This window comes from Crinia signifera, chromosome 7 (genome assembly GCF_055691185.1).
Source record: "Crinia signifera chromosome 7, ASM5569118v1, whole genome shotgun sequence".
Taxonomy (NCBI): Eukaryota; Metazoa; Chordata; class Amphibia; order Anura; family Myobatrachidae; genus Crinia; species Crinia signifera.
Genome location: NC_139223.1, coordinates 11,396,690 through 11,424,034, shown reverse-complemented (window position 1 = coordinate 11,424,034; position 27,345 = coordinate 11,396,690). Strand labels below are relative to the sequence as shown.

The window sequence follows — 27,345 nt, the reverse complement described above, 5'->3', positions numbered from 1 at the left end:
CTCTGCTGTTTCCCACCTCTACCAGACTCTTGAAACAGCCCTTGATGAAGTGGCTCCAGCTACCCATTATACCCCACGTAGGCTTAGATGCCAACCGTGGCACACCAAAACAACAAGACAACTATGAAATCAGTCACGTAAAGTAGAACGCCAATGGCGCAAATCTCGTAGTATGACTGATTTCCTCAAATATAAGACTAGCTACCACTCCTACTGCAATGCTTTGGACACTGCCAAACAAACATAATACCAATCTCTCATCTCTTCTCATGCCACCAACCCTAAGCGACCTACCCTACCCCTCCTCCCACACCGGCTACCATCCGTGCACAAGAACTTGCCTCCTACTTTAGGGACAAGGTTGATAAATCCAAGGTGAAATGGTATGCTCTTCCTCAACCTCTAACACACTTTTTTCCCCTGCTGAACCCTCTGGCACTTTCTCTTCATTGAGCCCACAAATGAAAAGGAAGTATCCGCACTCTTCTTATCCTCCTACTCTACTACCTCTCCTCTTGATCCTATAACTGCACAAGTCAGTCTCCTGGGATTATTCCAACCTTAACTAAAATCTGCAATCTCTCTCTTGCTACTGGTACTTTTCCTTCTCTGCTCAAACATGCATTGATTACTCCCATTCTAAAAAAACACAGTTTTGACCCTAACTCTCTCTCTCTAACTACCGTCCTATCTCTCAGCTCCCATGCCTCTCCAAACTACTCGAGAGACTTATCTACTCTCGCCTCACACACTTTCTTAACTCTCACACCCTATTAGACCCACTTCAGTCAAGCTTTTGCTCTCAACACTCCACTGAGACAGCACTGACTAAAGTGGTGAACGATCTAGTAAGTGCTAAGTCTAAAGGCCATTACTCACTACTTATTCTTCTAGATCTTTCTGCTGCATTTGACAATGTCGATCACACACTTCTCTTACAAACACTACACTCCCTAGGTCTTAATGATACAGCCCTTTCCTGGTTCTCATCTTACCTATCTGATTGCTCTTTCAGCGTTCGCTTCTCCGACTCTTCTACTTCCTCTTCATTACCTCTGTTAGTCGGAGTTCCGCAAGGCTCAGTCTTAGGTCCTCTGCTGTTCTCCATCTATACTTCCTCTCTTGGCAAACTCATCAGCTCTTTCAGATTTCAGTATCACTTATATGCGGATGATACTCAAATCTATCTATTAACCCCAGAGCTGTCACCAGTGGTTTTGGGCCGAGTCTCTGAATGTCTCTCTGCCATCTCATCCTGGATGTCTTCTCGCCAACTCAAACTCGATATTTCCAAAACGGAATTACTTATATTCCCGCCAGTCTAGAACAGTTACCACCCTGACATCTCCATCGCTGTTGACAACTCAACAATCTACCCTACCCCATTGGCTCGTTGCCTAGGGCTCATCCTCGACTCTGACCTGTCCTTTCTTCCCCACATTCAATCTGTCTCCAAATCATGTTACATGCATCTAAAAAACATATCCAAAATACGACCATATCTCACACAAGACACTACTAAATCTCTTATCCATGCACTCATTATATCCCGCATTGATTATTGCAATAGTCTCCTAACTGGTCTTCCCAAGAACTGACTCTCACCACTGCAATCCATTCTAAATGCTGCTGCTAGGCTGATCTTCCTAGCAAGACGCTCATCATCTGCTGATCCGCTCTCAGTCCCTCCATTGGTTGCCTGTATGTTACCGTATTCAATACTAGCTGACCCACCCGGCGTTGCCCGGGAAAACATGGGGTTTTTTAATTTCCTAAATTGCTGTAAATTGTCATCTTATGCTGTGCCAGAGGCCCAAGATTGTCATTTGTTAAAGCCTCCACCATAATGTTAGAATGTGTTTGCATTGATACTCAATGGCAGCAATGATATCAGGTGTGGTGTTGTTGTTTGAAACGCACCACTCCTGACTTGATAACTTGTGTGTGTTGATGAATTCCACATCCACTCCTGAGAATTAGCACTTATGATACATTTTTTTGTGTTTTTGTGTGTGTTGTACTGTTTTTGTGTTGTAGTGTATGTGGGTGTGTGTACTGTGTGTGGTGTGATGTGTGTACCTGTCCAATGTGTCAGTGTGTGAGGTGCGCTACTTACAGTATATATATATATATATATATATATATATATATATATGTGTGTGCAGTGGTCGAAGTGGAAATTTTGAATGGGGTATGGGAAATTGAAGGCTGAAGTTATGTGCACACTCCAGAAAAGAGGATGCCGCCACTCAAAAGGGGGCATGTCCTTGAGTGTAGTGTACCATGCCATATGCCCCTTACTGTATACACATTATGCAAAACAGTAGAAGACCCCCTTACACTTGCCCTTTAAACATTATGCCTCGTGGAAAGAGCCAAAATTCCCCTTATGTGACACAGAATGAGCAAAGAAAAATTCACATGGAATGAGCCAAAATTAACATTATACCTCCCGGATTGAGCCAAAATTCATGTTATGCCAAACTGAAAGAGACAAAATTCACACTATGCTACATGGATTGAGGCAAAATTCACATCATGCCACCTGGAATAGGCCCACATTCACATCATGCCTCCCGGATTGAGCCAAAATTCACATTATGCCACACGAAAAGAGCCAAAATTCACTTATGCTCACATTAAGCCACCCGGATTGAGCCAAAATTCACATTATGCCAGATGGCGGGGTGAGGCATGGACAGAGACGGCGGGGTGAGGCATGGACAGAGATGGAGAAGTGATGCAGGGACAGAGATGGTGGGGTGACACAGGGACATGCACCTCTATATCACACTATGTCACATTCCTCCCACCTGCTACCTGTCACATTCATCTGACCCGGCTGAGCCGGCTCCTGTTTACATCAATAAGGGAAGCACAATCTCCGGACCACAGTGTCCTGCAGTCCGTATGGAGGTTGGGCGGGGGTCGCACACAGCCTCTGCTGCTGTATGCTGTACTCCTATAGACATCCATTCACCTCACGGACGGGGGCTGGGGGGTGCACGGGTGCTTGGGGCAGCCCAGCAGCTTCCCCTGGTGCTGGACTTGCCCGCAGCTCGATGGTCGCGATCCCAGCACTTGGAGATGATGTCATCTTTAAGCACCCCCTCCGTCTACACTGCAGGTAGGCACCATGGTGTAAACTGTGCAAATCACGGATCTGACCGGGCTTGGATCCGTGTTTAAAATGACGGGTCTGATCTGGGATTTTTGGTGTAAAAGGAGTATAAGTGTGTGTGTTTTGTGTGTTTGTGTGTGCTGTACTGTTTTTGGGTGTGTTATAGTGTATATGTAGTGTATATGGGTGTGTGTGGTACTGCTTGTGGTGTGTTATGTATGTATGTGTGTGTGTGTATCTGTCCAATGTGTGAGGTTTGCTACGTATACAGTATATGTGTTTGTAGTTTGCTGTGTTTACGTATATGGAATCAGTACTGAATCCCGGCGGTCGGGATCCCGGCGTTCAGAATCCCGACGCCGGAATCCCGACTGCCGAAATCCCGACAAGGGGGGGACGGGGATCGCCCCCCCTTGCGGGCTCGCTGCGCTCGCCACGCTACGCTCGGCACACTAATTTATTCTCCCTCCATGGGTGTCGTGGACACCCACGGAGGGAGAATGTGTCGGGATTCCGGCGTCGCGATTCTGAACGCCGGGATCCCGACCGCCGGGATCTTAACTGCATCCCATGTATATGGTGTACTGTGTGTGTGTGTGTGTACAATGTGTATGTGTGTGTGTGATGTGTGGTCTATGTATTTCCCCAATTATTCCCAATTGTGGAAGGCATAGGTGCCGATTCTGTGGGTGCTCAAGGGCCCGAGCATCCACGGAAATTGATGAGCACCCACGGGGCCGAGTCCCGCTGCTGGGCCACCATATTAACTTGCTAATTTGCGGCTGCAGCACCCACATTGCCGGATCTGCCACCTGGGAAACAGTATTCTGTCTGCGGAGTACCAGCACTGTGGGGGCATTTACTGTATGTACCTGCACTGTGGGGGCATTTACGTACCTGTACTGTGGGGGCATTTATGTATATGGAACTCTGTTGCCGTAATTTGAATTTTGGAGAAAACTTTGCTCCGTAATATAAATTGGTATTCTTTTGTGGCCACACCCCTTCCCCATGAAGCCACTCTAATCTGGCCCTGTTATGCTGTGATTTGTGGGTGTAATAATGTCGGCTCTTCTCCTATACACTCGTTAATCGCATCATTACGCTGACCGGGAGGAAATACCCTGCTGCATATAAATATAAATGTGTGAGATATATGTGTGTGTATATATAAATGTTATATATTACAGGGTTGCCGACCCTCCCGGAATTACCAGGAGTCTCCCGAAAATCAGGTCCCCCTCCCGGGCCCCCGTAAGGGTGGGCAACCCTCCCGGAATCAGGGGGACCCCCACTGAGCCCCCCGATTGCGGCATTTAAATGCCGCAATCCGCGGGTCTCAGAGGAGGGGACGGAGCTAAAATTACACGCTTGTGTCTTTTAGCCTCGCCCCTCCATGGAGATCAGTGATTGCGTCTATTTCCTGTAATGGGGGTGGGGCTTAATGACGTCACAGTCAAGCCCCGCCCCCTCCCGAACGGGTAATGAAGTCTCCCCTCCGGGCTTCTCCCGGAGAGGAGCATTTGAAAGTTGGCAACCCTGATATATTAATGTATACTTGGGTAATTGGTGGTGGAATAACAAGAATGTGCTCTTCCTTTGTGGATGGGCTTTTTTGGAAAAAAAAGGAAAAGAGAAAAAGAAGAAGAGAGAATAGCAAAGAAGAAAAGATAAAGAAGAGTGAAAAAGAACTTCCCTGTATTGTTTCCTTTCTTTCCTTTAACGTTGTTGCACTGATTCATTTTGTTCTCCAATCCACGTTATATGTAAAAAAATCAAAAGAAGACAATGTGTGGAGCTGTTTCTATCTCAAACACTTCTGCTTTGTCAAGTACGTCTCATTTGGGGCGCACAAATAACAAAGTGGGTAAACACATATAATGGTTTCTTTTCAACGGTCAATAGATGGGTGGCATACCCGTACTCACGATGATATGGAGATTCCTCACATAAAGGTACCTTTTTCCAACGAAAAATGTTTTTATTCAAATCTTTAGCAATTTGAGCATATAAACAGTAATAAAAGAATAACAAAAATTAATAAGAGATGGGTGGTGTCCCGGGTGGTCCAGAGAGCAAATATGCACAGATCGGATACATAGATAAATAATCGCAGAACATAGAAGATGGAGACCGCCAACCATACACTATTAGTTTGCCATCCAGCGCTACGTATGGAGGGCACAACCGGGAGACTCAGCATTGAACATCCGACCGCTCCCGGAAGTTGCGGTGAAGATGTGAAAGCGACTGGACAGATGGCAGGACATAGGGAGTGTTGTTGCGCATTGAATACACAGACCGTCAACCGTATATTAATATTGGGAACTTGGTTAAATATATATATATATGTATTGTGTGTTTCGGAAACCGGAAGCCTGATGGACCCGAACCGGAAGTGAGGTCATCATTAGGTATAAATATGCGATCAGATTGTGACACCTCCTCACCTTGACAAAGGGACAGCAAGTCCCAAAACATGTTGGTCTGAGAAGCGTGTCACATTCCTTTTAAAATAGAAAGAGAAGAAGGTAAGACCTGGGGTGAGACCAGTCTGCATTAAACCAGTGCGGTCCAGATCCAAACTGTGTATATTTGCTCTCTGGACCACCCGGGACACCACCCATCTCTTACTAATTTTTATTATTCTTTTATTACGGTGTATATGCTTAAATTGGAAAATATATGAATGAAAGCATTTTACATATCCATATCGTTGGAAAAAGATACCTTTATGTGAGGAATCTCCACCATATCATCGTGAGTACGGGTATGCCACCCATCTATTGACCGTTGAAAAGAAACCATTATATGTCTTTACCCACTTTGTTATTTGTACGCCCCAAATGAGAAGTACTTGACAAACCAGACGTTTTTGAGAAAGAAACAGCTCCACACATTGTCTTCTTTTGATTTTTTACATATAACGTGAATTGAAGAACAAAAAGAATCAGTGCAACAACGTTAAAGGAAAGAAAGGAAACAATACAGGGAAGTTCTTATTCACTCTTCTTTATCTTTTCTTCTTTGCGATTCTCTCTTCTTCTTTTTCACTTTTTTTTTCTTTTCCTCTTTTTTTTTTAAAAGTCCATCCACAAAGGAAGCGCCCATTCTTGTTATTCCACCACCAATTACCCATTGCTTATCAAAATCTCAAGGGTGAGATTTTTTATAACAAGAAAGCAGCATTCTTGGAGTGCTCAACATAATCCAATAACATCTTACATTAATGTATACTTGTCTACCCTTCCAAAAAGGTGGGCAATCCATCTGCAGCCAAGTGACTTTTCAAATGCATATTATAATTGTTATTATTACCATTATCTTTTATTTATATGGCACCACAAAGTACATACCAAAAGATGCACATCTAACTCAGCATTTACATTAAATACAGCTACATACAAATAGAATTCGGTAAGGCGTCGGCCATTGCACAGTTACACAGAGAGACAGGTGAGGCAGAGTGTAAGGGTGCTGGATGACGTACAGTACTCTGACATCGTAATTCAAACTGTTTTAATGCCCCACAGTCAGGATCCTGACTAACATGGGCTTTTCTCCCTCATGGGGGGCCACGACCGCCATAGAGGGAAAATATAACCTGTGGTGAGCAGACGAGGCTTCATTGCACTTGCCATAGTCCCCGCAATCGGGATTCAGATGTCTGTATACTGACCATCAGAATCACGACTATTGGCCCATTATCCCACACCCAAAGTTAATAGGAACTCAGTTATCACCACAATAATTGGGGGCACCCCATATCAGGCTGGATTCCCTGCATTTTCTTCTTCATACACCGCCCAGACAAGGTGACCAGCCTTCCAGGCTTTGCAAACTCCACAGGGAATAACACAGTATTTTAAAGTCCAATAAAGAGCTTGATTTGTGTCATTAGCTGAGAATCATCTTAGATGCAGTCCTGGGGTGTGGTGCTCATCATAGCGTCCAGTTGAGTCTTTGAGGTTGAGTCGTGCAATTCATCTTCTAGATGGTGAGAGGCTAAACGGGGTGGTATGCGTCCCAGACATGAGAAGATGAGCTCTAATGATGGAACTTACCATGGGGCTCCTCAGATAACTGAGGACAGAGATGAGAGTTTCTGTCTGTTCAGGTGAGTTCTAATGATAGAGCTTACCATGGGGCTCCTCAGATAACCGATGACAGAGATGAGAGGTTCTGTTTGTTCAGGTGAGTTCTAGTAATAGAATGTGAAAGAGTATCTCACATAGCTTTGGGATGTTGGGCCACTCATAGAACCACCACCAGACCCAGGACAACCAGCATCACCATGACCATTGACCCGGCATGGAAGTGAGCTCCACTTACTGACCATGGCCTCTCTTTTGGACCACTTGTGAAGGCCGTTGAATTCATCATTGTCCCATTTTGACCTTGTAGGGCGGTGCTAACACTACCTGAGTAGTTCAACGTATATTTTGATGTGTAATAGGTGCTATTGGGAGTAACTATATTTGGAGATGAAATGTTTCCTCCATTGCTATACGGCAAAGATGGTACATACTGCTGCAGCCAGGACTGGTAATACTGGGTACGAGTGTAGACACCTGGATGATCCGGCTCTGCGCATCCAAATCCCCAGCTGACAATGCCGTACTGCAGCCAGACCCCATTCACACTGCACACGAGGGGGCCACCCGAGTCACCCTGAAATAATGGAGAACATTCTATCATATTCATTCAACAATTACAAAGACTGTGTTACACACACACCCCCCCCCCCATCCCCCAGGACCAAGCTGCGCAATGTATCGCAATCTGGAGCATGCAAAAATTTCAGTTTTAGGATTTTTGTTCGCATTGGTCAACTTTTTCCTGAGACTATGGGAGGCTTCAGTGATATAGGGGCATATTTATAGTGATACAGTGATATAGCTATATAGTGATATAGTGATACAGTGATATAGCTATATAGTGATACAGTGATACAGTGATACAGCTATATAGTGATATAGGGATATAGTCATATAGTGATACAGTGATATAGTGATACAGTGATATAGGGATATAGTCATATAGTGATACAGTGATATAGTGATATAGCTATATAGTGATACAGTGATACAGTGATATAGTGATATAGTCATACAGTGATATAGTGATATAGCTATATAGTGATACAGTGATACAGTGATACAGTGATACAGTGATACAGTGATACAGTGATACAGTGATACAGTGATACAGTGATATAGTGATACAGTGATACAGTGATATAGGGATATAGTCATAAAGTGATACAGTGATATAGTGATACAGTGATATAGCTATATAGTGATACAGTGATACAGTGATATAGTGATATAGTCATACAGTGATATAGTGATATAGCTATATAGTGATATAGTGATATAGGGATACAGTGATATAGGGATATAGTGATACAGTGATATAGTGATATAGTGATACAGTGATATAGGGATATAGTGATACAGTGATATAGGGATATAGTGATACAGTGATACAGTGATATAGCTATACAGTGATACAGTGATATAGGGATATAGTTATATAGTGATACAGTGATATAGCGATATAGTGATATAGTGATACAGTGATATAGCGATACAGTGATATAGGGATATAGTGATACAGTGATATAGCGATACAGTGATATAGGGATATAGTGATACAGTGATATAGGGATATAGTGATACAGTGATATAGGGATATAGTGATATAGGGATATAGTGATACAGTGATACAGTGATACAGTGATATAGGGATATAGTTATATAGTGATACAGTGATATAGTTATATAGTGATACAGTGATATAGGGATATAGTGATATAGTGATACAGTGATATAGGGATACAGTGATACAGTGATATAGTGATACAGTGATATAGGGATATAGTGATACAGTTATATAGTGATACAGTTATATAGTGATACAGTGAGATAGTGAGATAGTGAAACAGTGATATAGGGATACAGTGATACAGTGATATAGTGATACAGTGATAGTGATATAGTGATACAGTGATATAGTGATACAGTGATATAGTTATATAGTGATACAGTGATATAGTGATACATAGTTATATAGTGATACAGTGATATAGGGATATAGTTATATAGTGATACAGTGATATAGTGATATAGTGATACAGTGATATATAGTTATATAGTGATACAGTGATACAGTGATATAGTGATACATAGTTATATAGTGATACAGTGATATAGTGATACAGTGATATATAGTTATATAGTGATACAGTGATATAGTGATACAGTGATATATAGTTATATAGTGATACAGTGATATAGTGATACAGTGATACAGTGATACAGTGATATATAGTGATACAGTGATACAGTGATATAGTGATACAGTGATATAGTGATATATAGTTATATAGTGATACAGTGATATAGTGATACAGTGATATATAGTTATATAGTGATACAGTGATATATAGTTATATAGTGATACAGTGATATAGTGATACAGTGATATAGAAATACAGTGATATATAGTTATATAGTGATACAGTGATATATAGTTATATAGTGATACAGTGATACAGTGATATAGTGATACAGTGATATATAGTTATATAGTGATACAGTGATATAGTGATACAGTGATATAGTGATACAGTGATACAGTGATATATAGTTATATAGTGATACAGTGATACAGTGATATAGTGATACAGTGATACAGTGATATAGTGATACAGTGATATAGCTATATAGTGATACAGTGATACAGTGATACAGTGATACAGTGATATAGTGATACAGTGATACAGTGATACAGTGATATAGTGATATAGTGATACAGTTATATAGTGATACAGTGATATAGGGATATAGTTATATAGTGATACAGTGATATATAGTTATATAGTGATACAGTGATACAGTGATATAGTGATACAGTGATATAGTGATACAGTGATATAGTGATACAGTGATATATAGTTATATAGTGATACAGTGATACAGTGATATAGTGATACAGTGATACAGTGATATAGTGATACAGTGATATAGTGATACAGTGATATAGGGATATAGTGATACAGTTATATAGTGATACAGTTATATAGTGATACAGTGATATAGTGATACAGTGATATATCGTTATATAGTGATACAGTGATATAGTGATACAGTGATAGTGATATAGTGATACAGTGATACAGTGATATATAGTTATATAGTGATACAGTGATACAGTGATATAGTGACACAGTGATACAGTGATACAGTGATATAGGGATATAGTTATATAGTGATACAGTGATATAGTGATATAGTGATACAGTGATATATAGTTATATAGTGATACAGTGATACAGTGATATAGTGATACATAGTTATATAGTGATACAGTGATATAGTGATACAGTGATATATAGTTATATAGTGATACAGTGATACAGTGATATAGTGATACAGTGATATATAGTTATATAGTGATACAGTGATATAGTGATACAGTGATACAGTGATACAGTGATATATAGTGATACAGTGATACAGTGATATAGTTATATAGTGATACAGTGATATAGTGATATATAGTTATATAGTGATACAGTGATATAGTGATACAGTGATATATAGTTATATAGTGATACAGTGATATATAGTTATATAGTGATACAGTGATATAGTGATACAGTGATATAGAAATACAGTGATATATAGTTATATAGTGATACAGTGATACAGTGATATATAGTTATATAGTGATACAGTGATACAGTGATACAGTGATATAGAAATACAGTGATATATAGTTATATAGTGATACAGTGATACAGTGATATATAGTTATATAGTGATACAGTGATACAGTGATATAGTGATACAGTGATATATAGTTATATAGTGATACAGTGATATAGTGATACAGTGATACAGTGATATAGTGATACAGTGATACAGTGATATATAGTTATATAGTGATACAGTGATACAGTGATATAGTGATACAGTGATACAGTGATACAGTGATATAGTGATACAGTGATATAGCTATATAGTGATACAGTGATACAGTGATACAGTGATACAGTGATACAGTGATACAGTGATATAGTGATACAGTTATATAGTGATACAGTGATATAGGGATATAGTTATATAGTGATACAGTGATATATAGTTATATAGTGATACAGTGATACAGTGATATAGTTATATAGTGATACAGTGATATAGTGATATATAGTTATATAGTGATACAGTGATATAGTGATACAGTGATATATAGTTATATAGTGATACAGTGATATATAGTTATATAGTGATACAGTGATATAGTGATACAGTGATATAGAAATACAGTGATATATAGTTATATAGTGATACAGTGATACAGTGATATATAGTTATATAGTGATACAGTGATACAGTGATACAGTGATATAGAAATACAGTGATATATAGTTATATAGTGATACAGTGATACAGTGATATATAGTTATATAGTGATACAGTGATACAGTGATATAGTGATACAGTGATATATAGTTATATAGTGATACAGTGATATAGTGATACAGTGATACAGTGATATAGTGATACAGTGATACAGTGATATATAGTTATATAGTGATACAGTGATACAGTGATATAGTGATACAGTGATACAGTGATACAGTGATATAGTGATACAGTGATATAGCTATATAGTGATACAGTGATACAGTGATACAGTGATACAGTGATACAGTGATACAGTGATATAGTGATACAGTTATATAGTGATACAGTGATATAGGGATATAGTTATATAGTGATACAGTGATATATAGTTATATAGTGATACAGTGATACAGTGATATAGTGATACAGTGATATATAGTTATATAGTGATACAGTGATACAGTGATATAGTGATACAGTGATATAGTGATACAGTGATACAGTGATATAGTGATACAGTTATATAGTGATACAGTTATATAGTGATACAGTGATATAGTGATACAGTGATATATCGTTATATAGTGATACAGTGATATAGTGATACAGTGATATAGTGATACAGTGATATATAGTTATATAGTGATACAGTGATATAGTGATACAGTGATACAGTGATATAGTGATACAGTGATACAGTGATATATAGTTATATAGTGATACAGTGATACAGTGATATAGTGACACAGTGATACAGTGATACAGTGATACAGTGATATAGGGATATAGTTATATAGTGATACAGTGATATAGCGATATAGTGATACAGTGATATAGCTATATAGTGATATAGTGATACAGTGATATAGGGATATAGTGATACAGTGATATAGCGATACAGTGATACAGTGATATAGTGATACAGTGATATAGGGATATAGTGATATAGGGATATAGTGATACAGTGATATAGTGATATAGGGATATAGTTATATAGTGATACAGTGATATAGTGATATATAGTTATATAGTGATACAGTGATATAGGGATATAGTGATACAGTGATATAGTGATACAGTGATATATAGTTATATAGGGATATAGTTATAAAGTGATACAGTGATATAGTGATACAGTGATATATAGTTATATAGTGATACAGTGATATAGTGATATAGTGATACAGTGATATAGTGAGATAGTGAAACAGTGATATAGGGATACAGTGATATAGTGATATAGTGATATAGGGATACAGTGATATAGTGATACAGTGATACAGTGATATAGGGATACAGTGATATAGTGATATAGTGATATAGGGATACAGTGATATAGTGAAACAGTGATATAGGGATACAGTGATATAGTGATATAGTGATATAGGGATACAGTGATATAGTGATACAGTGATATAGTGATACAGTGATACAGTGATATAGGGATACAGTGATATAGTGATATAGTGATATAGGGATACAGTGATATAGTGATACAGTGATATAGTGATACAGTGATACAGTGATATAGTGATACAGGGATATAGTGATACAGTGATATATAGTTATATAGTGATACAGTGATATAGGGATATAGTTATATAGTGATACAGTGATATAGTGATACAGTGATATATAGTTATATAGTGATACAGGGATATAGTTATATAGTGATACAGTGATATATAGTTATATAGTGATACAGTGATATATAGTTATATAGTGATACAGTGATATAGTGATACAGTGAGATAGTGAGATAGTGAAACAGTGATATAGGGATACAGTGATACAGTGATACAGTGATATAGTGATACAGTGATAGTGATATAGTGATACAGTGATATAGTGATACAGTGATATAGTTATATAGTGATACAGTGATACAGTGATATAGTGATATATAGTTATATAGTGATACAGTGATATAGGGATATAGTTATATAGTGATACAGTGATATAGTGATATAGTGATACAGTGATATATAGTTATATAGTGATACAGTGATACATAGTTATATAGTGATACAGTGATATAGTGATATAGTGATACAGTGATATATAGTTATATAGTGATACAGTGATACAGTGATATAGTGATACAGTGATATATAGTTATATAGTGATACAGTGATATAGTGATATATAGTGATATAGTGATACAGTGATATAGTGATATATAGTTATATAGTGATACAGTGATACAGTGATACAGTGATACAGTGATATAGTGATACAGTGATACAGTGATATATAGTTATATAGTGATACAGTGATACAGTGATACAGTGATATAGAAATACAGTGATATATAGTTATATAGTGATACAGTGATACAGTGATATATAGTTATATAGTGATACAGTGATACAGTGATATAGTGATACAGTGATATATAGTTATATAGTGATACAGTGATATAGTGATACAGTGATATAGTGATACAGTGATACAGTGATATATAGTTATATAGTGATACAGTGATACAGTGATATAGTGATACAGTGATACAGTGATATAGTGATACAGTGATACAGTGATATAGTGATACAGTGATATAGCTATATAGTGATACAGTGATACAGTGATACAGTTATATAGTGATACAGTGATATAGGGATATAGTTATATAGTGATACAGTGATATATAGTTATATAGTGATACAGTGATATAGTGATACAGTGATATATAGTTATATAGTGATAGTGATACAGTGATATAGTGATACAGTGATAGTGATACAGTGATACAGTGATATAGTGATACAGTGATATAGTGATACAGTGATACAGTGATATAGTGATACAGTGATACAGTGATATATAGTGATATAGTGATACAGTGATACAGTGATATAGTGATATATAGTTATATAGTGATACAGTGATACAGTGATACAGTGATACAGTGATACAGTGATATAGTGATACAGTGATACAGTGATATATAGTTATATAGTGATACAGTGATACAGTGATATAGAAATACAGTGAAATATAGTTATATAGTGATACAGTGATACAGTGATATATAGTTATATAGTGATACAGTGATACAGTGATATAGTGATACAGTGATATATAGTTATATAGTGATACAGTGATATAGTGATACAGTGATATAGTGATACAGTGATACAGTGATATATAGTTATATAGTGATACAGTGATACAGTGATATAGTGATACAGTGATACAGTGATATAGTGATACAGTGATACAGTGATATAGTGATACAGTGATATAGCTATATAGTGATACAGTGATACAGTGATACAGTTATATAGTGATACAGTGATATAGGGATATAGTGATACAGTGATATATAGTTATATAGTGATACAGTGATATAGTGATACAGTGATATATAGTTATATAGTGATAGTGATACAGTGATACAGTGATACAGTGATATAGTGATACAGTGATACAGTGATACAGTGATATAGTGATACAGTGATATAGGGATATAGTTATATAGTGATACAGTGATATATCGTTATATAGTGATACAGTGATACAGTGATATAGTGATATATAGTTATATAGTGATACAGTGATATAGTGATACAGTGATACAGTGATATAGTGATACAGTGATACAGTTATATAGTGATACAGTGATATAGTGACACAGTGATACAGTGATACAGTGATATAGTGATATAGTGATACAGTGATACAGTGATACAGTGATACAGTTATATAGTGATATAGTGATATAGTGATACAGTGATACAGTGATACAGTGATACAGTGATATAGTGATACAGTGATATAGTGATACAGTGATACAGTGATATAGTGATACAGTGATATATAGTTATATAGTGATATAGTGATACAGTGATATAGTGATATAGTGATATAGCTATATAGTGATACAGTGATATAGTGATACAGTGATACAGTGATACAGTGATATAGCTATATAGTGATACAGTGATACAGTGATACAGCTATATAGTGATACAGTGATATAGTGATACAGTGATATAGTGATACAGTGATATATAGATACAGTGATATATAGTGATACAGTGATATAGTGATATAGTGATATAGTTATATAGTGATACAGTGATACAGTGATATAGTTATATAGTTATATAGTGATACAGTGATACAGTGATATATAGTTATATAGTGATACAGTGATATATAGTTATATAGTGATACAGTGATATATAGTTATATAGTGATACAGTGATATAGTGATACAGTGATATAGTGATACAGTGATATATAGTTATATAGTGATATAGTGATACAGTGATATATAGTTATATAGTGATACAGTGATATAGTGATACAGTGATATAGTGATACAGTGATATAGTGATATAGTGATATATAGTGATATAGTGATACAGTGATATAGTAATATAGTGATACAGTGATACAGTGATACAGTGATACAGTGATATTAAGGGGCCCATTTATCAATGATCACCTTTACAATGCGATCAGGGCAGAATATTACCACCCAGGATCGCATTGTAACAGTGATCCCATCCCCTGCATGTACGATTCCTCTAGGTGCAGGGACAGGGCTCTGAAAGGAGCCGGGTGGTCTGCGCATGCATGGTTAGCGCCGACCCCTTTGCCCCAGCGTCAGTGTGATCAGTATCCCATAGGTTACAAGTGCTGCTGTCTGATGTTGGTACTTCGGGCAGCTTCGCATCCCCCATAGAAATCTATAGGGTATGTGGCCGGCGGCGATACAGGAGGGATCGAAGCAGGATCGGATATTCCGGCAGCGGTGCCTCCTAAATACTTAATATTTGCGGCTAACCCGTTTTCGGGGATATAGCCACAAATAGTGATTGATAAATGGGTCCCATAGTGATACAGTGACACAGCGATTACCACATACCTGGCACGAATCTTTGATCCCCTGCTGGTACCCGGCACAGACCATGTCATTGTGGACCAGTTGCACGCCAGGGCCGAAGCCCATGCTGGTCTGGTACATGGAGTTGCAGTTGGCGTTGCTTATCAGAGCCACCTCTACCATCTGCAGGGTCTGAGGGGAGGAGAGCGGGACTGTAGGGAAGAAGGAGAGAACGACTTTATAAGAGTCTCATTCCGGGATTCTTCCCTGGTCACCAACATCACAAGTAACACAAAACCTCTCTTCTCCAGCATTTCCGCTATCTCAGCTGGATAAAATAATCCTTTATCTTCTCTCTATTTATAGAGGAAAACCTGAGTTTCCCCTTGTTCTGGTGATGCAGGAGCCATGTGTATTTTCACTGCTTGAAACATTTCCCCCATAGCCTCCAATGTGAAGTGATCAGCTACTGTATGTTATTTATGAAGCAGTGAAACTTTTCTCTTCTCTGAATGTTAACACCATCTACCTGCTAGTCACCCACAGGACAGGCAGTCCAATTAGGAGGCGTTCACAAATTTTTGAGATACCTACACACCAAGCAATCTGTTTGGCACAATCTATGTCCTTAATATAATTGAATCTCGTGTCAATCTATCTGTAATGAGATTTCTGCATAAGATATTGACTATATTGTTTGCCAATTTTTGAGATACCTACACACCAAGCAATCTGTTTGGCACAATCTATGTGATATCAGTGTGATTACTGCTGTGGTAATAATTTTTTATTTTATAGCTCAATATAACCACCTTTCTCTCCTATTTACAAGGATATGTTTTACATTCACTGTTGTGTGCCATCTTTTTGAGATTAACATCCATTAATAACTTTTCCCAGCAGATGTTCACATAAGATTTTGATAAACATTTGTTTGTGGACGTAACATTTCCCTCAGTAAATTATCCCTGCAGTAAGATTAGGTGCTCAGACACACAAGTCCTGACACCAGACTTACTACTCCACAGTGGAGAAAAGGGTACACTCCAAACTTTGTTTGAGTCAATCTTTCCTTCCTTTTTCCGGCTGGAATTATCCTTGACCCTCATCACTCTCACCTGCCATTTGACACTTCAGTTTGATGGCAGATAGCAGAAGGAGGGTCTGCGATACCCACCCATCTTTCTCTAAGCAATGATCTTCAGTGACTCTCTCATTTGTCCATGTACCTTCTGATTTCCCTGCAATACATATCTGTAACAGAGTAACTCTGACTGTGCTGGACAAAAAGCAGAAGCACTTCTTGGCTCCCCACTAAAGACAGTGTGGTACTCTCATCCGTGGTTTAATACGGCCATACATCACTGGTCCGCCTGAATTCCATCCCGCACTCAGAAGCTAAGCAGTGAATGGTCTGGTCAGTACTTATTTGGGAGACCAATTGGGAATACCAGCAGCCGTAAACAGACTTGGACAGCAGACACATCTCTGCCTAATAGAGGGAGCACTCTTTCCTTTCCATATCTTTCTCTCCAATCATTACCGGGAACGACACCAGCAGGTGTCAAGCGTCCTTTATTCTTAGGCTCCACTCTAATAAATGTACATTATGATAATGGTTATTTAAACCTGTGTATTTGCACATACTTCACCATATTTTGACCACCATCTCAATTAGGTAGTGGAGTTTTTTTCTACCATGTTGCTTATTTAGCTGTTAACATTGTGACCGTCTCATTATTACAATTGTTGTTGACCAATTTTGATATTTACTATCGATTCAACAAATTCATTCATACGTACCTATTTTTAGCATATTATAGATAATAAAAGTTATGTTTTAAATTTCTTCATTCTCATTTTCAAAGTGTGCCCCAAAAAGCCTTTTTGTTCTTCCTTTTCTTGGTCACATTGTGACCCTCTCCTTTTTCTGCATATAATATCTATCGACACAACATTTGACCGGCAGGTACGCGCATCGCATTGCAGGCTCCCTAAAATGTGCATGCAACATATGTGGACGAAATTGAATGATTGTATGCAATATCTCATAAGTGTATGGGCTACATTAGGCCTGGTCATGCACTAGTGAATAGGGTTAGGGTCAGGCTGCAGGGGGGGTAAGTGATCAGCTGTAGAGGGGAAGGGTTAGGGTTGGAGTGCAGAGGGGAGGTAAATATAGTTACCTGACCCCTGTCGAGTTTCCCTAATTCAGGTGCCAGTGTCAGTACCACGGGCATCAATATTTATCCCCTACCAACAGCTGGCTATATTACAATGAACTGATGTATTCCAATGACAGACAGATTACCTCCTTCTTTAACGGCCCCCCATCCCGTCACCCAGCACATGGTGCCCGCTGTGAGGTTCACAGACTGTGTGGGGAGGCAGACGGGGAGGATGTACGGGGTATAACTGAGAGGTTTATCCATCTGCACTAGAGCGATGTCCCCACTGGATCCCTCTTCGGTGAAGGTGGGGTTGACGATGATCTGCTTCACATTTCTGTACACAGTTTGTGGGATCTTCAGGTCCGACAGCTGGTATGCCCCAAAGTACAATCCATAAGCGGAGACATCGATGGGCCTGCAATAGAAGAGGGTAGAATATGTGATACCCCTAAAATAGGTGGGTATACATTGCCCCAATGAGCAGGAGGAAGACAGGGCAGACCCAGAAATCAATAACAGCGGGTCAACCTGGGTACAGGGCCAAGGGCCAGTCTGGTGCTTCCCTGCTCCCACCATCAACACCAACGGCAAGATGCTGCAAAGCCCTTTCTTGGGCAAACCACCGAAAAAGCCATTGGGGTGTGGGCCACAGGCAAGCGTTACCCACTGAGTGATCATTGCCAAAGCTTGATATGACAGTGGTTTACCCATGAAAAGTTGGACATGAGTTTCTCACAATTTTGTTCCATACTTTACAATCTCTGTGGACTTGAGTGGGAATGATAAAATGGGGCGAGCACAGAAGTAGCGCAACACTAAATGAGGGTTCATGCCGACACTTGTTGACACTGACACCAAAACAGTAAAAAACAGTAAAAAACTCAAGTCAGCCTTTTTCCTATGTCGGCCTTTAGCTTGTGTCTCCCTCTTGACCACCTACTGTATGTCAACCTGTTGTAGGCCACCTATTGACTGTGCATTACAAACATAGATGAATGGGATCCTAAATATACAAGGTGGAGGCTGCGCTAAATTGAGGACAGGATAAACAATTGCTTTAAAAAAAAAATAGTGTGCATTTAATTATACATAAAACACAGTAAGATAATTATAAAAATACAAATAATTTTGATAGGGGAGAGACAGCTGTGTCCAGAATAATTGTAAATGTTGATAATGGCACCTTTTTCAGTGCAAAATCCTTCTCTTTGGGCCCAAAAGAATTGACCCGGTAAGTACTGGTGTCCCTTTAGTATGCTTCCTCCAGGTGCAGGATGGGGGTGGCGTACCTCCCAGCTACTTTAATATCGGAAGCGATGTGAAGTCCACTTGATCTAAAAAAGGCAGGATTTATAGAGGTGGCTTTCCTCCAAGACGCTGTGCCATGCCTGAGTGGAAACTTGGGATGAGGGAAATGCTGGGAATGTCCCGTTGATTGCACTGAGGTGGTTTGCAGGTGTTGTCAGGATAAGCAGCGTATAAGGGAAAGGGCAGGGTATGCCTGTAACCGACGCGTTTCGCTGCTATCAGCAGCTTTTTCAAGGTGCTAGGGGAGTTTGAGCGCCGCATAGTCTGTGGAAGCTATTGCCGCCGCCAAATCTGATGCTCGCAGTGTTATGGTTGCCGCCTGGGCGCTGGGGGAAACCACTGGAGGCAGGGAGCTGTAGGTCAGGCATGAGCCCGTAGCCAGGACTGCTGGTTAGAATGGTCACAGCGAACCCTACACTGACTCTATTGAGTACCCCGGGCAGATTACAAACCTCTGCGGGAACTAGGCTTCACCTGTGGCCGCCGCGTCCGAAGGAGCGAGTTAGGCCCACTTCAACCTCGATGCAGCCAGGTCTTATGGATGGACAAAAGGTGAGCGATCGTCAGGGGTAACTCAAGAAGATGATCTAACTAACGGGCCTAACTGAGAGATGCCCCTATCTGCCGGCACCTGGCCAATGATGGGAATGCGACCCAGTCGCAAGCACAAGAGACAGAGTACGGGGAATCTCCAAACAAAAAGGAGACAAGGCTAAGAGGCGAATCCCCAAAACAAAACCAGGACTGAACGGGGGAGGCCCTGCCTATTAAATGCATAGAAAGGGCAAGCAAATGGAAACAAAGGTAAAAATGGGAGGAAATGGGCTTGGCCCACGGCGGGGCGCAATGCTGAACCCCCAAAAAACTAAACAACGGGCTGAACAGCCCAATAACTAAAAGAGCTTGGCAGCTCTCCAAAAGAACAAAATAGAAAATAACCAGGAGCACTTACGTGACCCAAGATGGGGAATAACCAGTGGGACTGGACCGTGTACTGGAGCTGAGAACAGCTTGATTATAGACAAACCAATGGCAAAACACTGATACCAGGACTGGGACTGGATAAAGTCCGGGGACTAGGCACAGGCGCTCTAGCCAGGGACCGGGGTTAGCTGGCAGAAAGCTTATCAAGGGAACTGTACACTAGAAGCAGGAAGCTATCGCTGGCAGAGTATTGCAGGAGAGCCTGCCCTATAAAGGGCTTAAGTGATTAATTACACCTGGTGGAGATACAGGCAGATCCCAAGCTTGTGCTTAACGAGCTCATTACCTCGCAGACTAGTAAATAATTAGCTCCCAGAATATTCAGCTGATATGGCACAGACCTACCACTGGAGGCTACCAGTGAGTCAAATACCAAACACAAACTGAACAGAAAACAAAAGACTGAACCATTCAACCTGGTTCCTGACACGCAGTGCCTGTCTGCACTGATTCCCAGTTATACTCCTCCTCCTGTACTTTGTAAAATGGCCACCCCCTTCACAGCAGACAGTTCTTAAGGATGCTAGAGGAGGCAGCGACCTCCTACTACACCGTAGTATTCCCTCATCTATGTATTGTCAGGCGCTGCGGAACCCTTGTGGCACCATATAAATAACCCATAATCATATAAACATATACACTGTAGTAGTCACCTCATCTATGTATTGTCAGGCGCTGCTGAACCCTTGTGGCGCCATATAAATAAATGATAATAATATCATAGCAAAGACTATCCACTTACATCTCAAAGCAGTGAGCTGCCGTCAGCACCCAGGAGTCACTGATGATGGATCCCCCGCACAGGGGGAGGTTATTCAGCTGCAGGCTGACCTGCCACGGCCATTGTCCATTCGCGGAGTCCATTCCTCCAACAATGCGGTCAGAAATCACGGGAATCCCACATGCGGCACCTTCAGGAGGGAATGATGGTCAGATATATATGTGAGATATACTCTATACAGAGCCTGACTCAGGGCCATTGTAATGGATATACCCACTGGGCAGATGCCCAGGGCCCCATAGTTCTAGGGGCCTTCGAGCAGAGCCGGGGTATCTACCTCCCCTGCTGGTACCTCTGAAGCTTTTTAGACGTCAGTTCGAAATTATGTGAATTACACCCAATCATGGCCATCAGCATTTCTGATTGGAGGATGGTTGGAGCTACAGCCAGTCACTGTATGGAAGCATGTGGAAGATGGGTGTGGGACCACAAGGGTAAAGTTATATTTTTTTCTTTATTCCTGTGAATGGGAGGGAGGGGGGATGGCTCTAAAACCAGGAATTGAGGGCTAATTCAGGCCTGCATGCACAGGTCTGAATTAGGCACCTATCCTATATCTGAACATGAGCATTGTCAGTTATGGGCATGTATAGGCCCCGGCTTCAGACAGGCACTTGCAGGTGCGGGGGGGGGAGGCGGGGTGTGAGGTGGTCCCTCAGGATTTCCTGGGTGTGCCCACAAAAATAGTGGGTGAGTCCATAGAAATGGTGGGGGGGCCCAAGCGAACGCAGGTGTACCTTTGCCTGTTCAGGGTGGGTGCATGACGTCAGCACCTGTCCCGATTTCCCTTCCATATATGCAGCAGCAGAGTGGGTCACGCCACGGCTTGCAGCACCGGGGAGAATTCGATGGATTTCTCCTCTGTGCGGGTGCTAGCGGATGTGTACCCATCCACATCCATTCGCAACCCTGCACAGGGGCTCAGATGGCGAGGGGAGGTGCATTTGCCAGGGTAGCGGAGTTAACCTGCTCGCTGGGATCCGGACACACGCAGCCCAGCGAGCAGGGCTGAATCAGACTCTTAGTTCTAACCCCAAGGTTAATTTGGTCTCTATGCATTTGTTATAAAAAAATGCCACTCACAGCAATGAGATATAGAGGTCGATTAACGCCCATAGAGTTGGGTTCTCAGGAGGAACATACTGTCGTCTGTCTAATGGATGAGAATACATCATTGCCACAACCTGCCACGTCTCCAGCACTAAGGAGTGGACATGTAGGGCCTGGACGTCATCTGAGCGGATTTCGGTCTGATTTTGGGAAATGTCCGATTTTTCCGCAAAAGCCAGACATTTTCTGAATACGAGCTGCCGGTAAATGGTTGGAACCAGATATTTTCCCCATACAACTCAGCGGATGTGATAGGAACTGTAAAGTCGCATACACTGTAATTAGAGCTGGGCGTGTGCGTGAGTTGTATTCAGCAATGTTCAAATTCACTTCCAAACACACAATTATAGCACATTTGTAACAAATAAACATTTTTATATTTATTTCTGACCTCAAAAATCTAAAATATAGGGATGCGGTCATTTGGTCTACTGCATTATGGTCGACAGTCATTAGGTCGACATGCTAAAAGGTCGACATGACTCTAGGTCGACATGGGAAAAGATCGACATGATTCTAGTTCGAAAGGTCATTAGTTCGACAGGTCATTAGTTCGACAAGGTCATTAGTTCGACATTGTCTATGTCGACATTCACAAGGTCGACATGGAGTTTTTCAATGTTTTTTGAGCCAACATGTGCCGACAGGCGGTATTTCATGCCCTACCATCCACTAGGGCGTGGTGGGAGAATAAAATAGTGTGCCGAGCGTAGCGAAGCACCGTGCCCGACGCATTGCGAGCGCAGCGAGAGATGCGAGGGGATGCAGTGCACTTTAAACTGTGTCCATGTCGACTGTGTTGACATTCAGGTAAAAAAAACAGTGAAAAACCCCATGTCGACCGTGTGAATGTCGACATAGACAATGTCGAACTAATGACCTTGTCGAACTAATGACCTGTCGAACTAATGACCTTTCGACCTAGAATCATGTCGACCTTTTCCCATGTCGACCTAGAGTCATGTCGACCTTTTAGCATGTCGACCTAATGGATTCGACCTAATGACTTTCGACCATAATGCAATAGACCAAATGATCCCAACCCAAAATATATGTGCTGTACAGGGCTGTGCTGTTTTTCCCATCAAATGCATCAACGGGATGTGAAACAGACACACAAGCAGCTTCTGCTGTTTAAAATGATAGAGACATGCCAACTGTATACTATGTGTGTAATTGCAACTATATCCGCGTACCAAAATATGTTATAACGAGAAGTGGGCACACGTAAAAGCCTGCTTTAACCCCGCTGTAGCCGATAAAGAGAGCCGCTGTGTCCTGTCTCCACAGCTCTCCTTATACGCTACCACATCAGCGCTCTCTCCCCCGCAGCCGGCATAGTCCCTGCAGTGGAAATAGAACAACACTAGTTATTGGCTGGCAAAGCAGTCGTGGCGGTTAATGGGAGAAACTGTGGCCCTCCAGCTGTTGTGAAACTACACATCCCAGCATGCCTTGCCATAGTTTTAGCATTCCTAATAGCAAAACTGTGGCAAGACATGATGACACTTGTAGTTTCACAACAGCAGGAGGGCCATAGTTTGGACATGCCTGGCCTAGGAGGCTGGTCATACATCGCCCGAGCCATAAACAGCTGGGAGGATTACAGGGGGCAGGTGTGCTTAGCGTTACTCGGCGGGCTGTCCTTAGCGCACGTTAGCTGATATTACATTAAGATAACGTTACCCCCCCCCCAGTTACACAGCGTTCCGTGCAGCATGGTTAATACATCTGCCCCAGTGTTTGGCCGGAAAACAGTATAGCTTAATATTTTGTAGCAGATCCAGTTGCAATTCCGTACATAATATAGGCAGGTTACATATCATTTTAATCATCAGACGCTGCTTGTGCATACAATGTGCATAGTGATGCCAAAAGGATGCATTTCAGGGAGTCAAAGTGCTGAAATAGCAATTTTTATTATTATGGCTAGAAATCATTTTAAAATAGTTTATTTGTTACAAATGTGCTGTAGTTGTGTACTCATTATTGATTTACATTGTTACCGATTACAGCTCACCCCAAAAAACAGCTCTATTTATTTATATCCGACCTACAGAGTTCTGGGAAAAAGCTGGACGTTATAATGTCTGACATCAGATAAAATCAGCTCTCATTACAGCCCAGCCAATGTCTCCAATTAGTTCAAATAACTGCTAATTATACAAGACAATAATGTTTACAACAGTAATAATAATAATATTCTAAGGAATAAAAAAAATGTTTTTACCTGTCTTTGCTAGTGTGCCCTGGAATCCTGGGAAAGGAATAGAGGTGTGAGACGGATAGAGAGAGAGAGAGAGATGAGGGGAGAGAGTGAGAGAGAGAGAGAGAGATGAGGGGAGAGAGTGAGTGAGAGAGAGAGAGATAGAGATGAGGGGAGAGAGATGGGAAGAGAGAGAGAGATGAGGGGAGAGAGTGTGAGAGAGAGAGAGAGGGACGACGACACAGGATTAGATTGACTCTGTCATAAATATGACTATATGACTAAGACATCATCCCAGACAAATGCAGAACACGCAGAGTATATGGATGCAGTGAAAACTATTTAGCTATCAAACCTTGGAAAATACAGTTTTCGGGGGTTCGGTTTCATTTTGCCCAATGGGTAACGAACCACTAACTCCCTTTTTAGATGCCTTTTCCCGTTTTGTCCTGAGAGGGATCCTATCAGATCCCACCCATTGTTACCTGCAGCATAAGACCTATGAGCAGAAGGTGCACTGTACTTTTCTTAAATCTTCATGCCCATGGCGCAGTTTTATACACCGGGCATAAACCCAATCATAAGCGTCAGACTAAATAAAGCAGTACTGTAGGTGCGCGATACAGTGCCGCTAGTCAGATTGTAAGGTAGGTACTTACCCTGGCTGAGGAGAAGGATGAGCAGGAGTCTCTGCATGGTTCTGCCCTAGATCTTGTGTTCCAGCTGCTGGTCTATGTCATTGGATGAGTCCTATGTACAGTATACACTGGGGACAGGGCTTATAAAGGCCTACAATGCTGTCCAGCCGGTTCCTCATCATCCCCTCTGTGTGACTGATTTCCAGGTCACAGGGATGATAGCCTCCAGGCTGGGTCCTCTCTTCCTCCTAACATCACATCTTCTAGTTGTTCAGCAGGGCCAATGTATGGTGTATGGGGGCCCCAGGGCAACAAACTTATTTTACCAATAAAAGAGTGAATATTATATGCTGGCGACATTATTATACAGAGGTTTTATACAGTGCAATAAATGCTGTAGTGCCTACCAGCTCATACCATGATACAGAGAAACCACTGTATGCCACAGTGCCCCATGATGGTAATATAGTATGGGGTGTCCGGTGTGTGGGGACCCCAGGGTGAGAAGAGGAGTCGCAAAGGGGGGGGGATGCTGCCTCCCCTACAATAACAGAAGCCAAGTGCTGCAGTGTGACATTATTGCGCAGCACTTGGCTCCTATCACAGAGAAAGAGGTGGCAGTGCTGGAAGAGTCCCCCGGAGGAAGCTTGCACACCCCCTGGAATTAGGTAATTGGGTGGCATTGCTGGTACTTGTGTAGTTTGGCGGCGCCCATCGCATCGCATACCATAAGGCATGCGATGGTATGCGATGCGACGCTATATCACGCGATATTGTACAATGCCATACAATTTTAAAATTGTATGACATTGTATATGGCATACAATGCCATACAATGCGATGCGATGAAAGATTGTATAAGCACCCTAATGGGTGCTTACAATGTTAAATGCACCCCCCCCCACCACCCCCCCACCCCCACTATAAACGTGAACCCGAAGCGTTGCGAGCGCAGCAAGCCCGCGAGGGGCGGCGGTACGCGTCCTCCGACCTTTTCATACCCCCACTATCCACGTCGGCGTGGAGTTGAGAAAAGAAAGTGTGGCGAGCGCAGCGAGCCACTGAGCCCGAAGAGCGGCAAGCGCACCGAGCCCCACGAGGGGACGCGGATACCTGTGAAGGCCGCGAGGGGACTCCGATACCTGTGAAGGTATCCACGTCCCCTCGCGGGGCTCGCTGCGCTCGCCACGCTTCGGGCTCGGTGGCTCGCTACGCTCGACAAACTTTCTATTCTCAACTCCACGCCGACGTGGATAGTGGGGGTATGAAAAGGCCGGAGGACGCGTACCGCCACCGCTCGCCACGCTTCGGGTTCACGTTTATAGTGGGGGGGTGGCGTGGGGGTGCATTTAACATTGTAAGCACCCATTAGGGTGCTTAAAAGCACCCTTTAGGGTGCTTATACAATCTTTCATCGCATATGGGGCAAAAATCGCGTTGCATCGCATCGCATGCCATCGGGAGCATGGCATGCGATGCGATTAAAACATCACGCGATGGAGATCGGGGGCGCCGCCAAAATACACAAGTACAGCATTGCTCAATGCCACCTTGTAGTTGTGTCGGCAAGACTCCCATGAGGACACATCCCCTTTTTGTGAAGCCACGCCCCTCATGGAGTCTCTTGGCTGCACATGATGTCACTAACGCTATTGCCGCCACTGCCTTCTCTACAGTCCCCTGTTACACAGTCCCAAATCTGGCATCATATTATGCATGGCCATTATACAGTAGATGAGGCCGAAGGGAGATGTTGGTTAATGTTGGGTGATTTTGGG

At 41.4% G+C, this 27,345-nt stretch overlaps 1 protein-coding gene across 2 annotated transcripts in view; it reads right to left on the bottom strand.

Moving 5' to 3' along the window:
• Positions 1-6,426: 6,426 nt before the first annotated feature.
• The window catches only part of LOC146019766 (serine protease 27-like), a 39,430-nt gene continuing 18,511 nt past the window's right edge, over positions 6,427-27,345 (bottom strand). The window contains exons 2-6 of one of the 2 annotated variants that reach the window (XM_083152304.1): positions 24,954-24,980; positions 21,575-21,743; positions 18,681-18,955; positions 16,412-16,581; positions 6,427-7,792 (exon numbers count right to left, since the gene is read on the bottom strand). In XM_083152304.1, coding sequence (XP_083008430.1) covers positions 7,376-7,792; positions 16,412-16,581; positions 18,681-18,955; positions 21,575-21,696 — 984 coding nt within the window. In that variant the 5' untranslated portion in view covers positions 21,697-21,743; positions 24,954-24,980 and the 3' untranslated portion in view covers positions 6,427-7,375. Of the gene's footprint in view, positions 7,793-16,411; positions 16,582-18,680; positions 18,956-21,574; positions 21,744-24,953; positions 26,120-27,345 lie in introns of those variants that run through there. The other variant, XM_083152305.1, reaches the window with a different exon arrangement.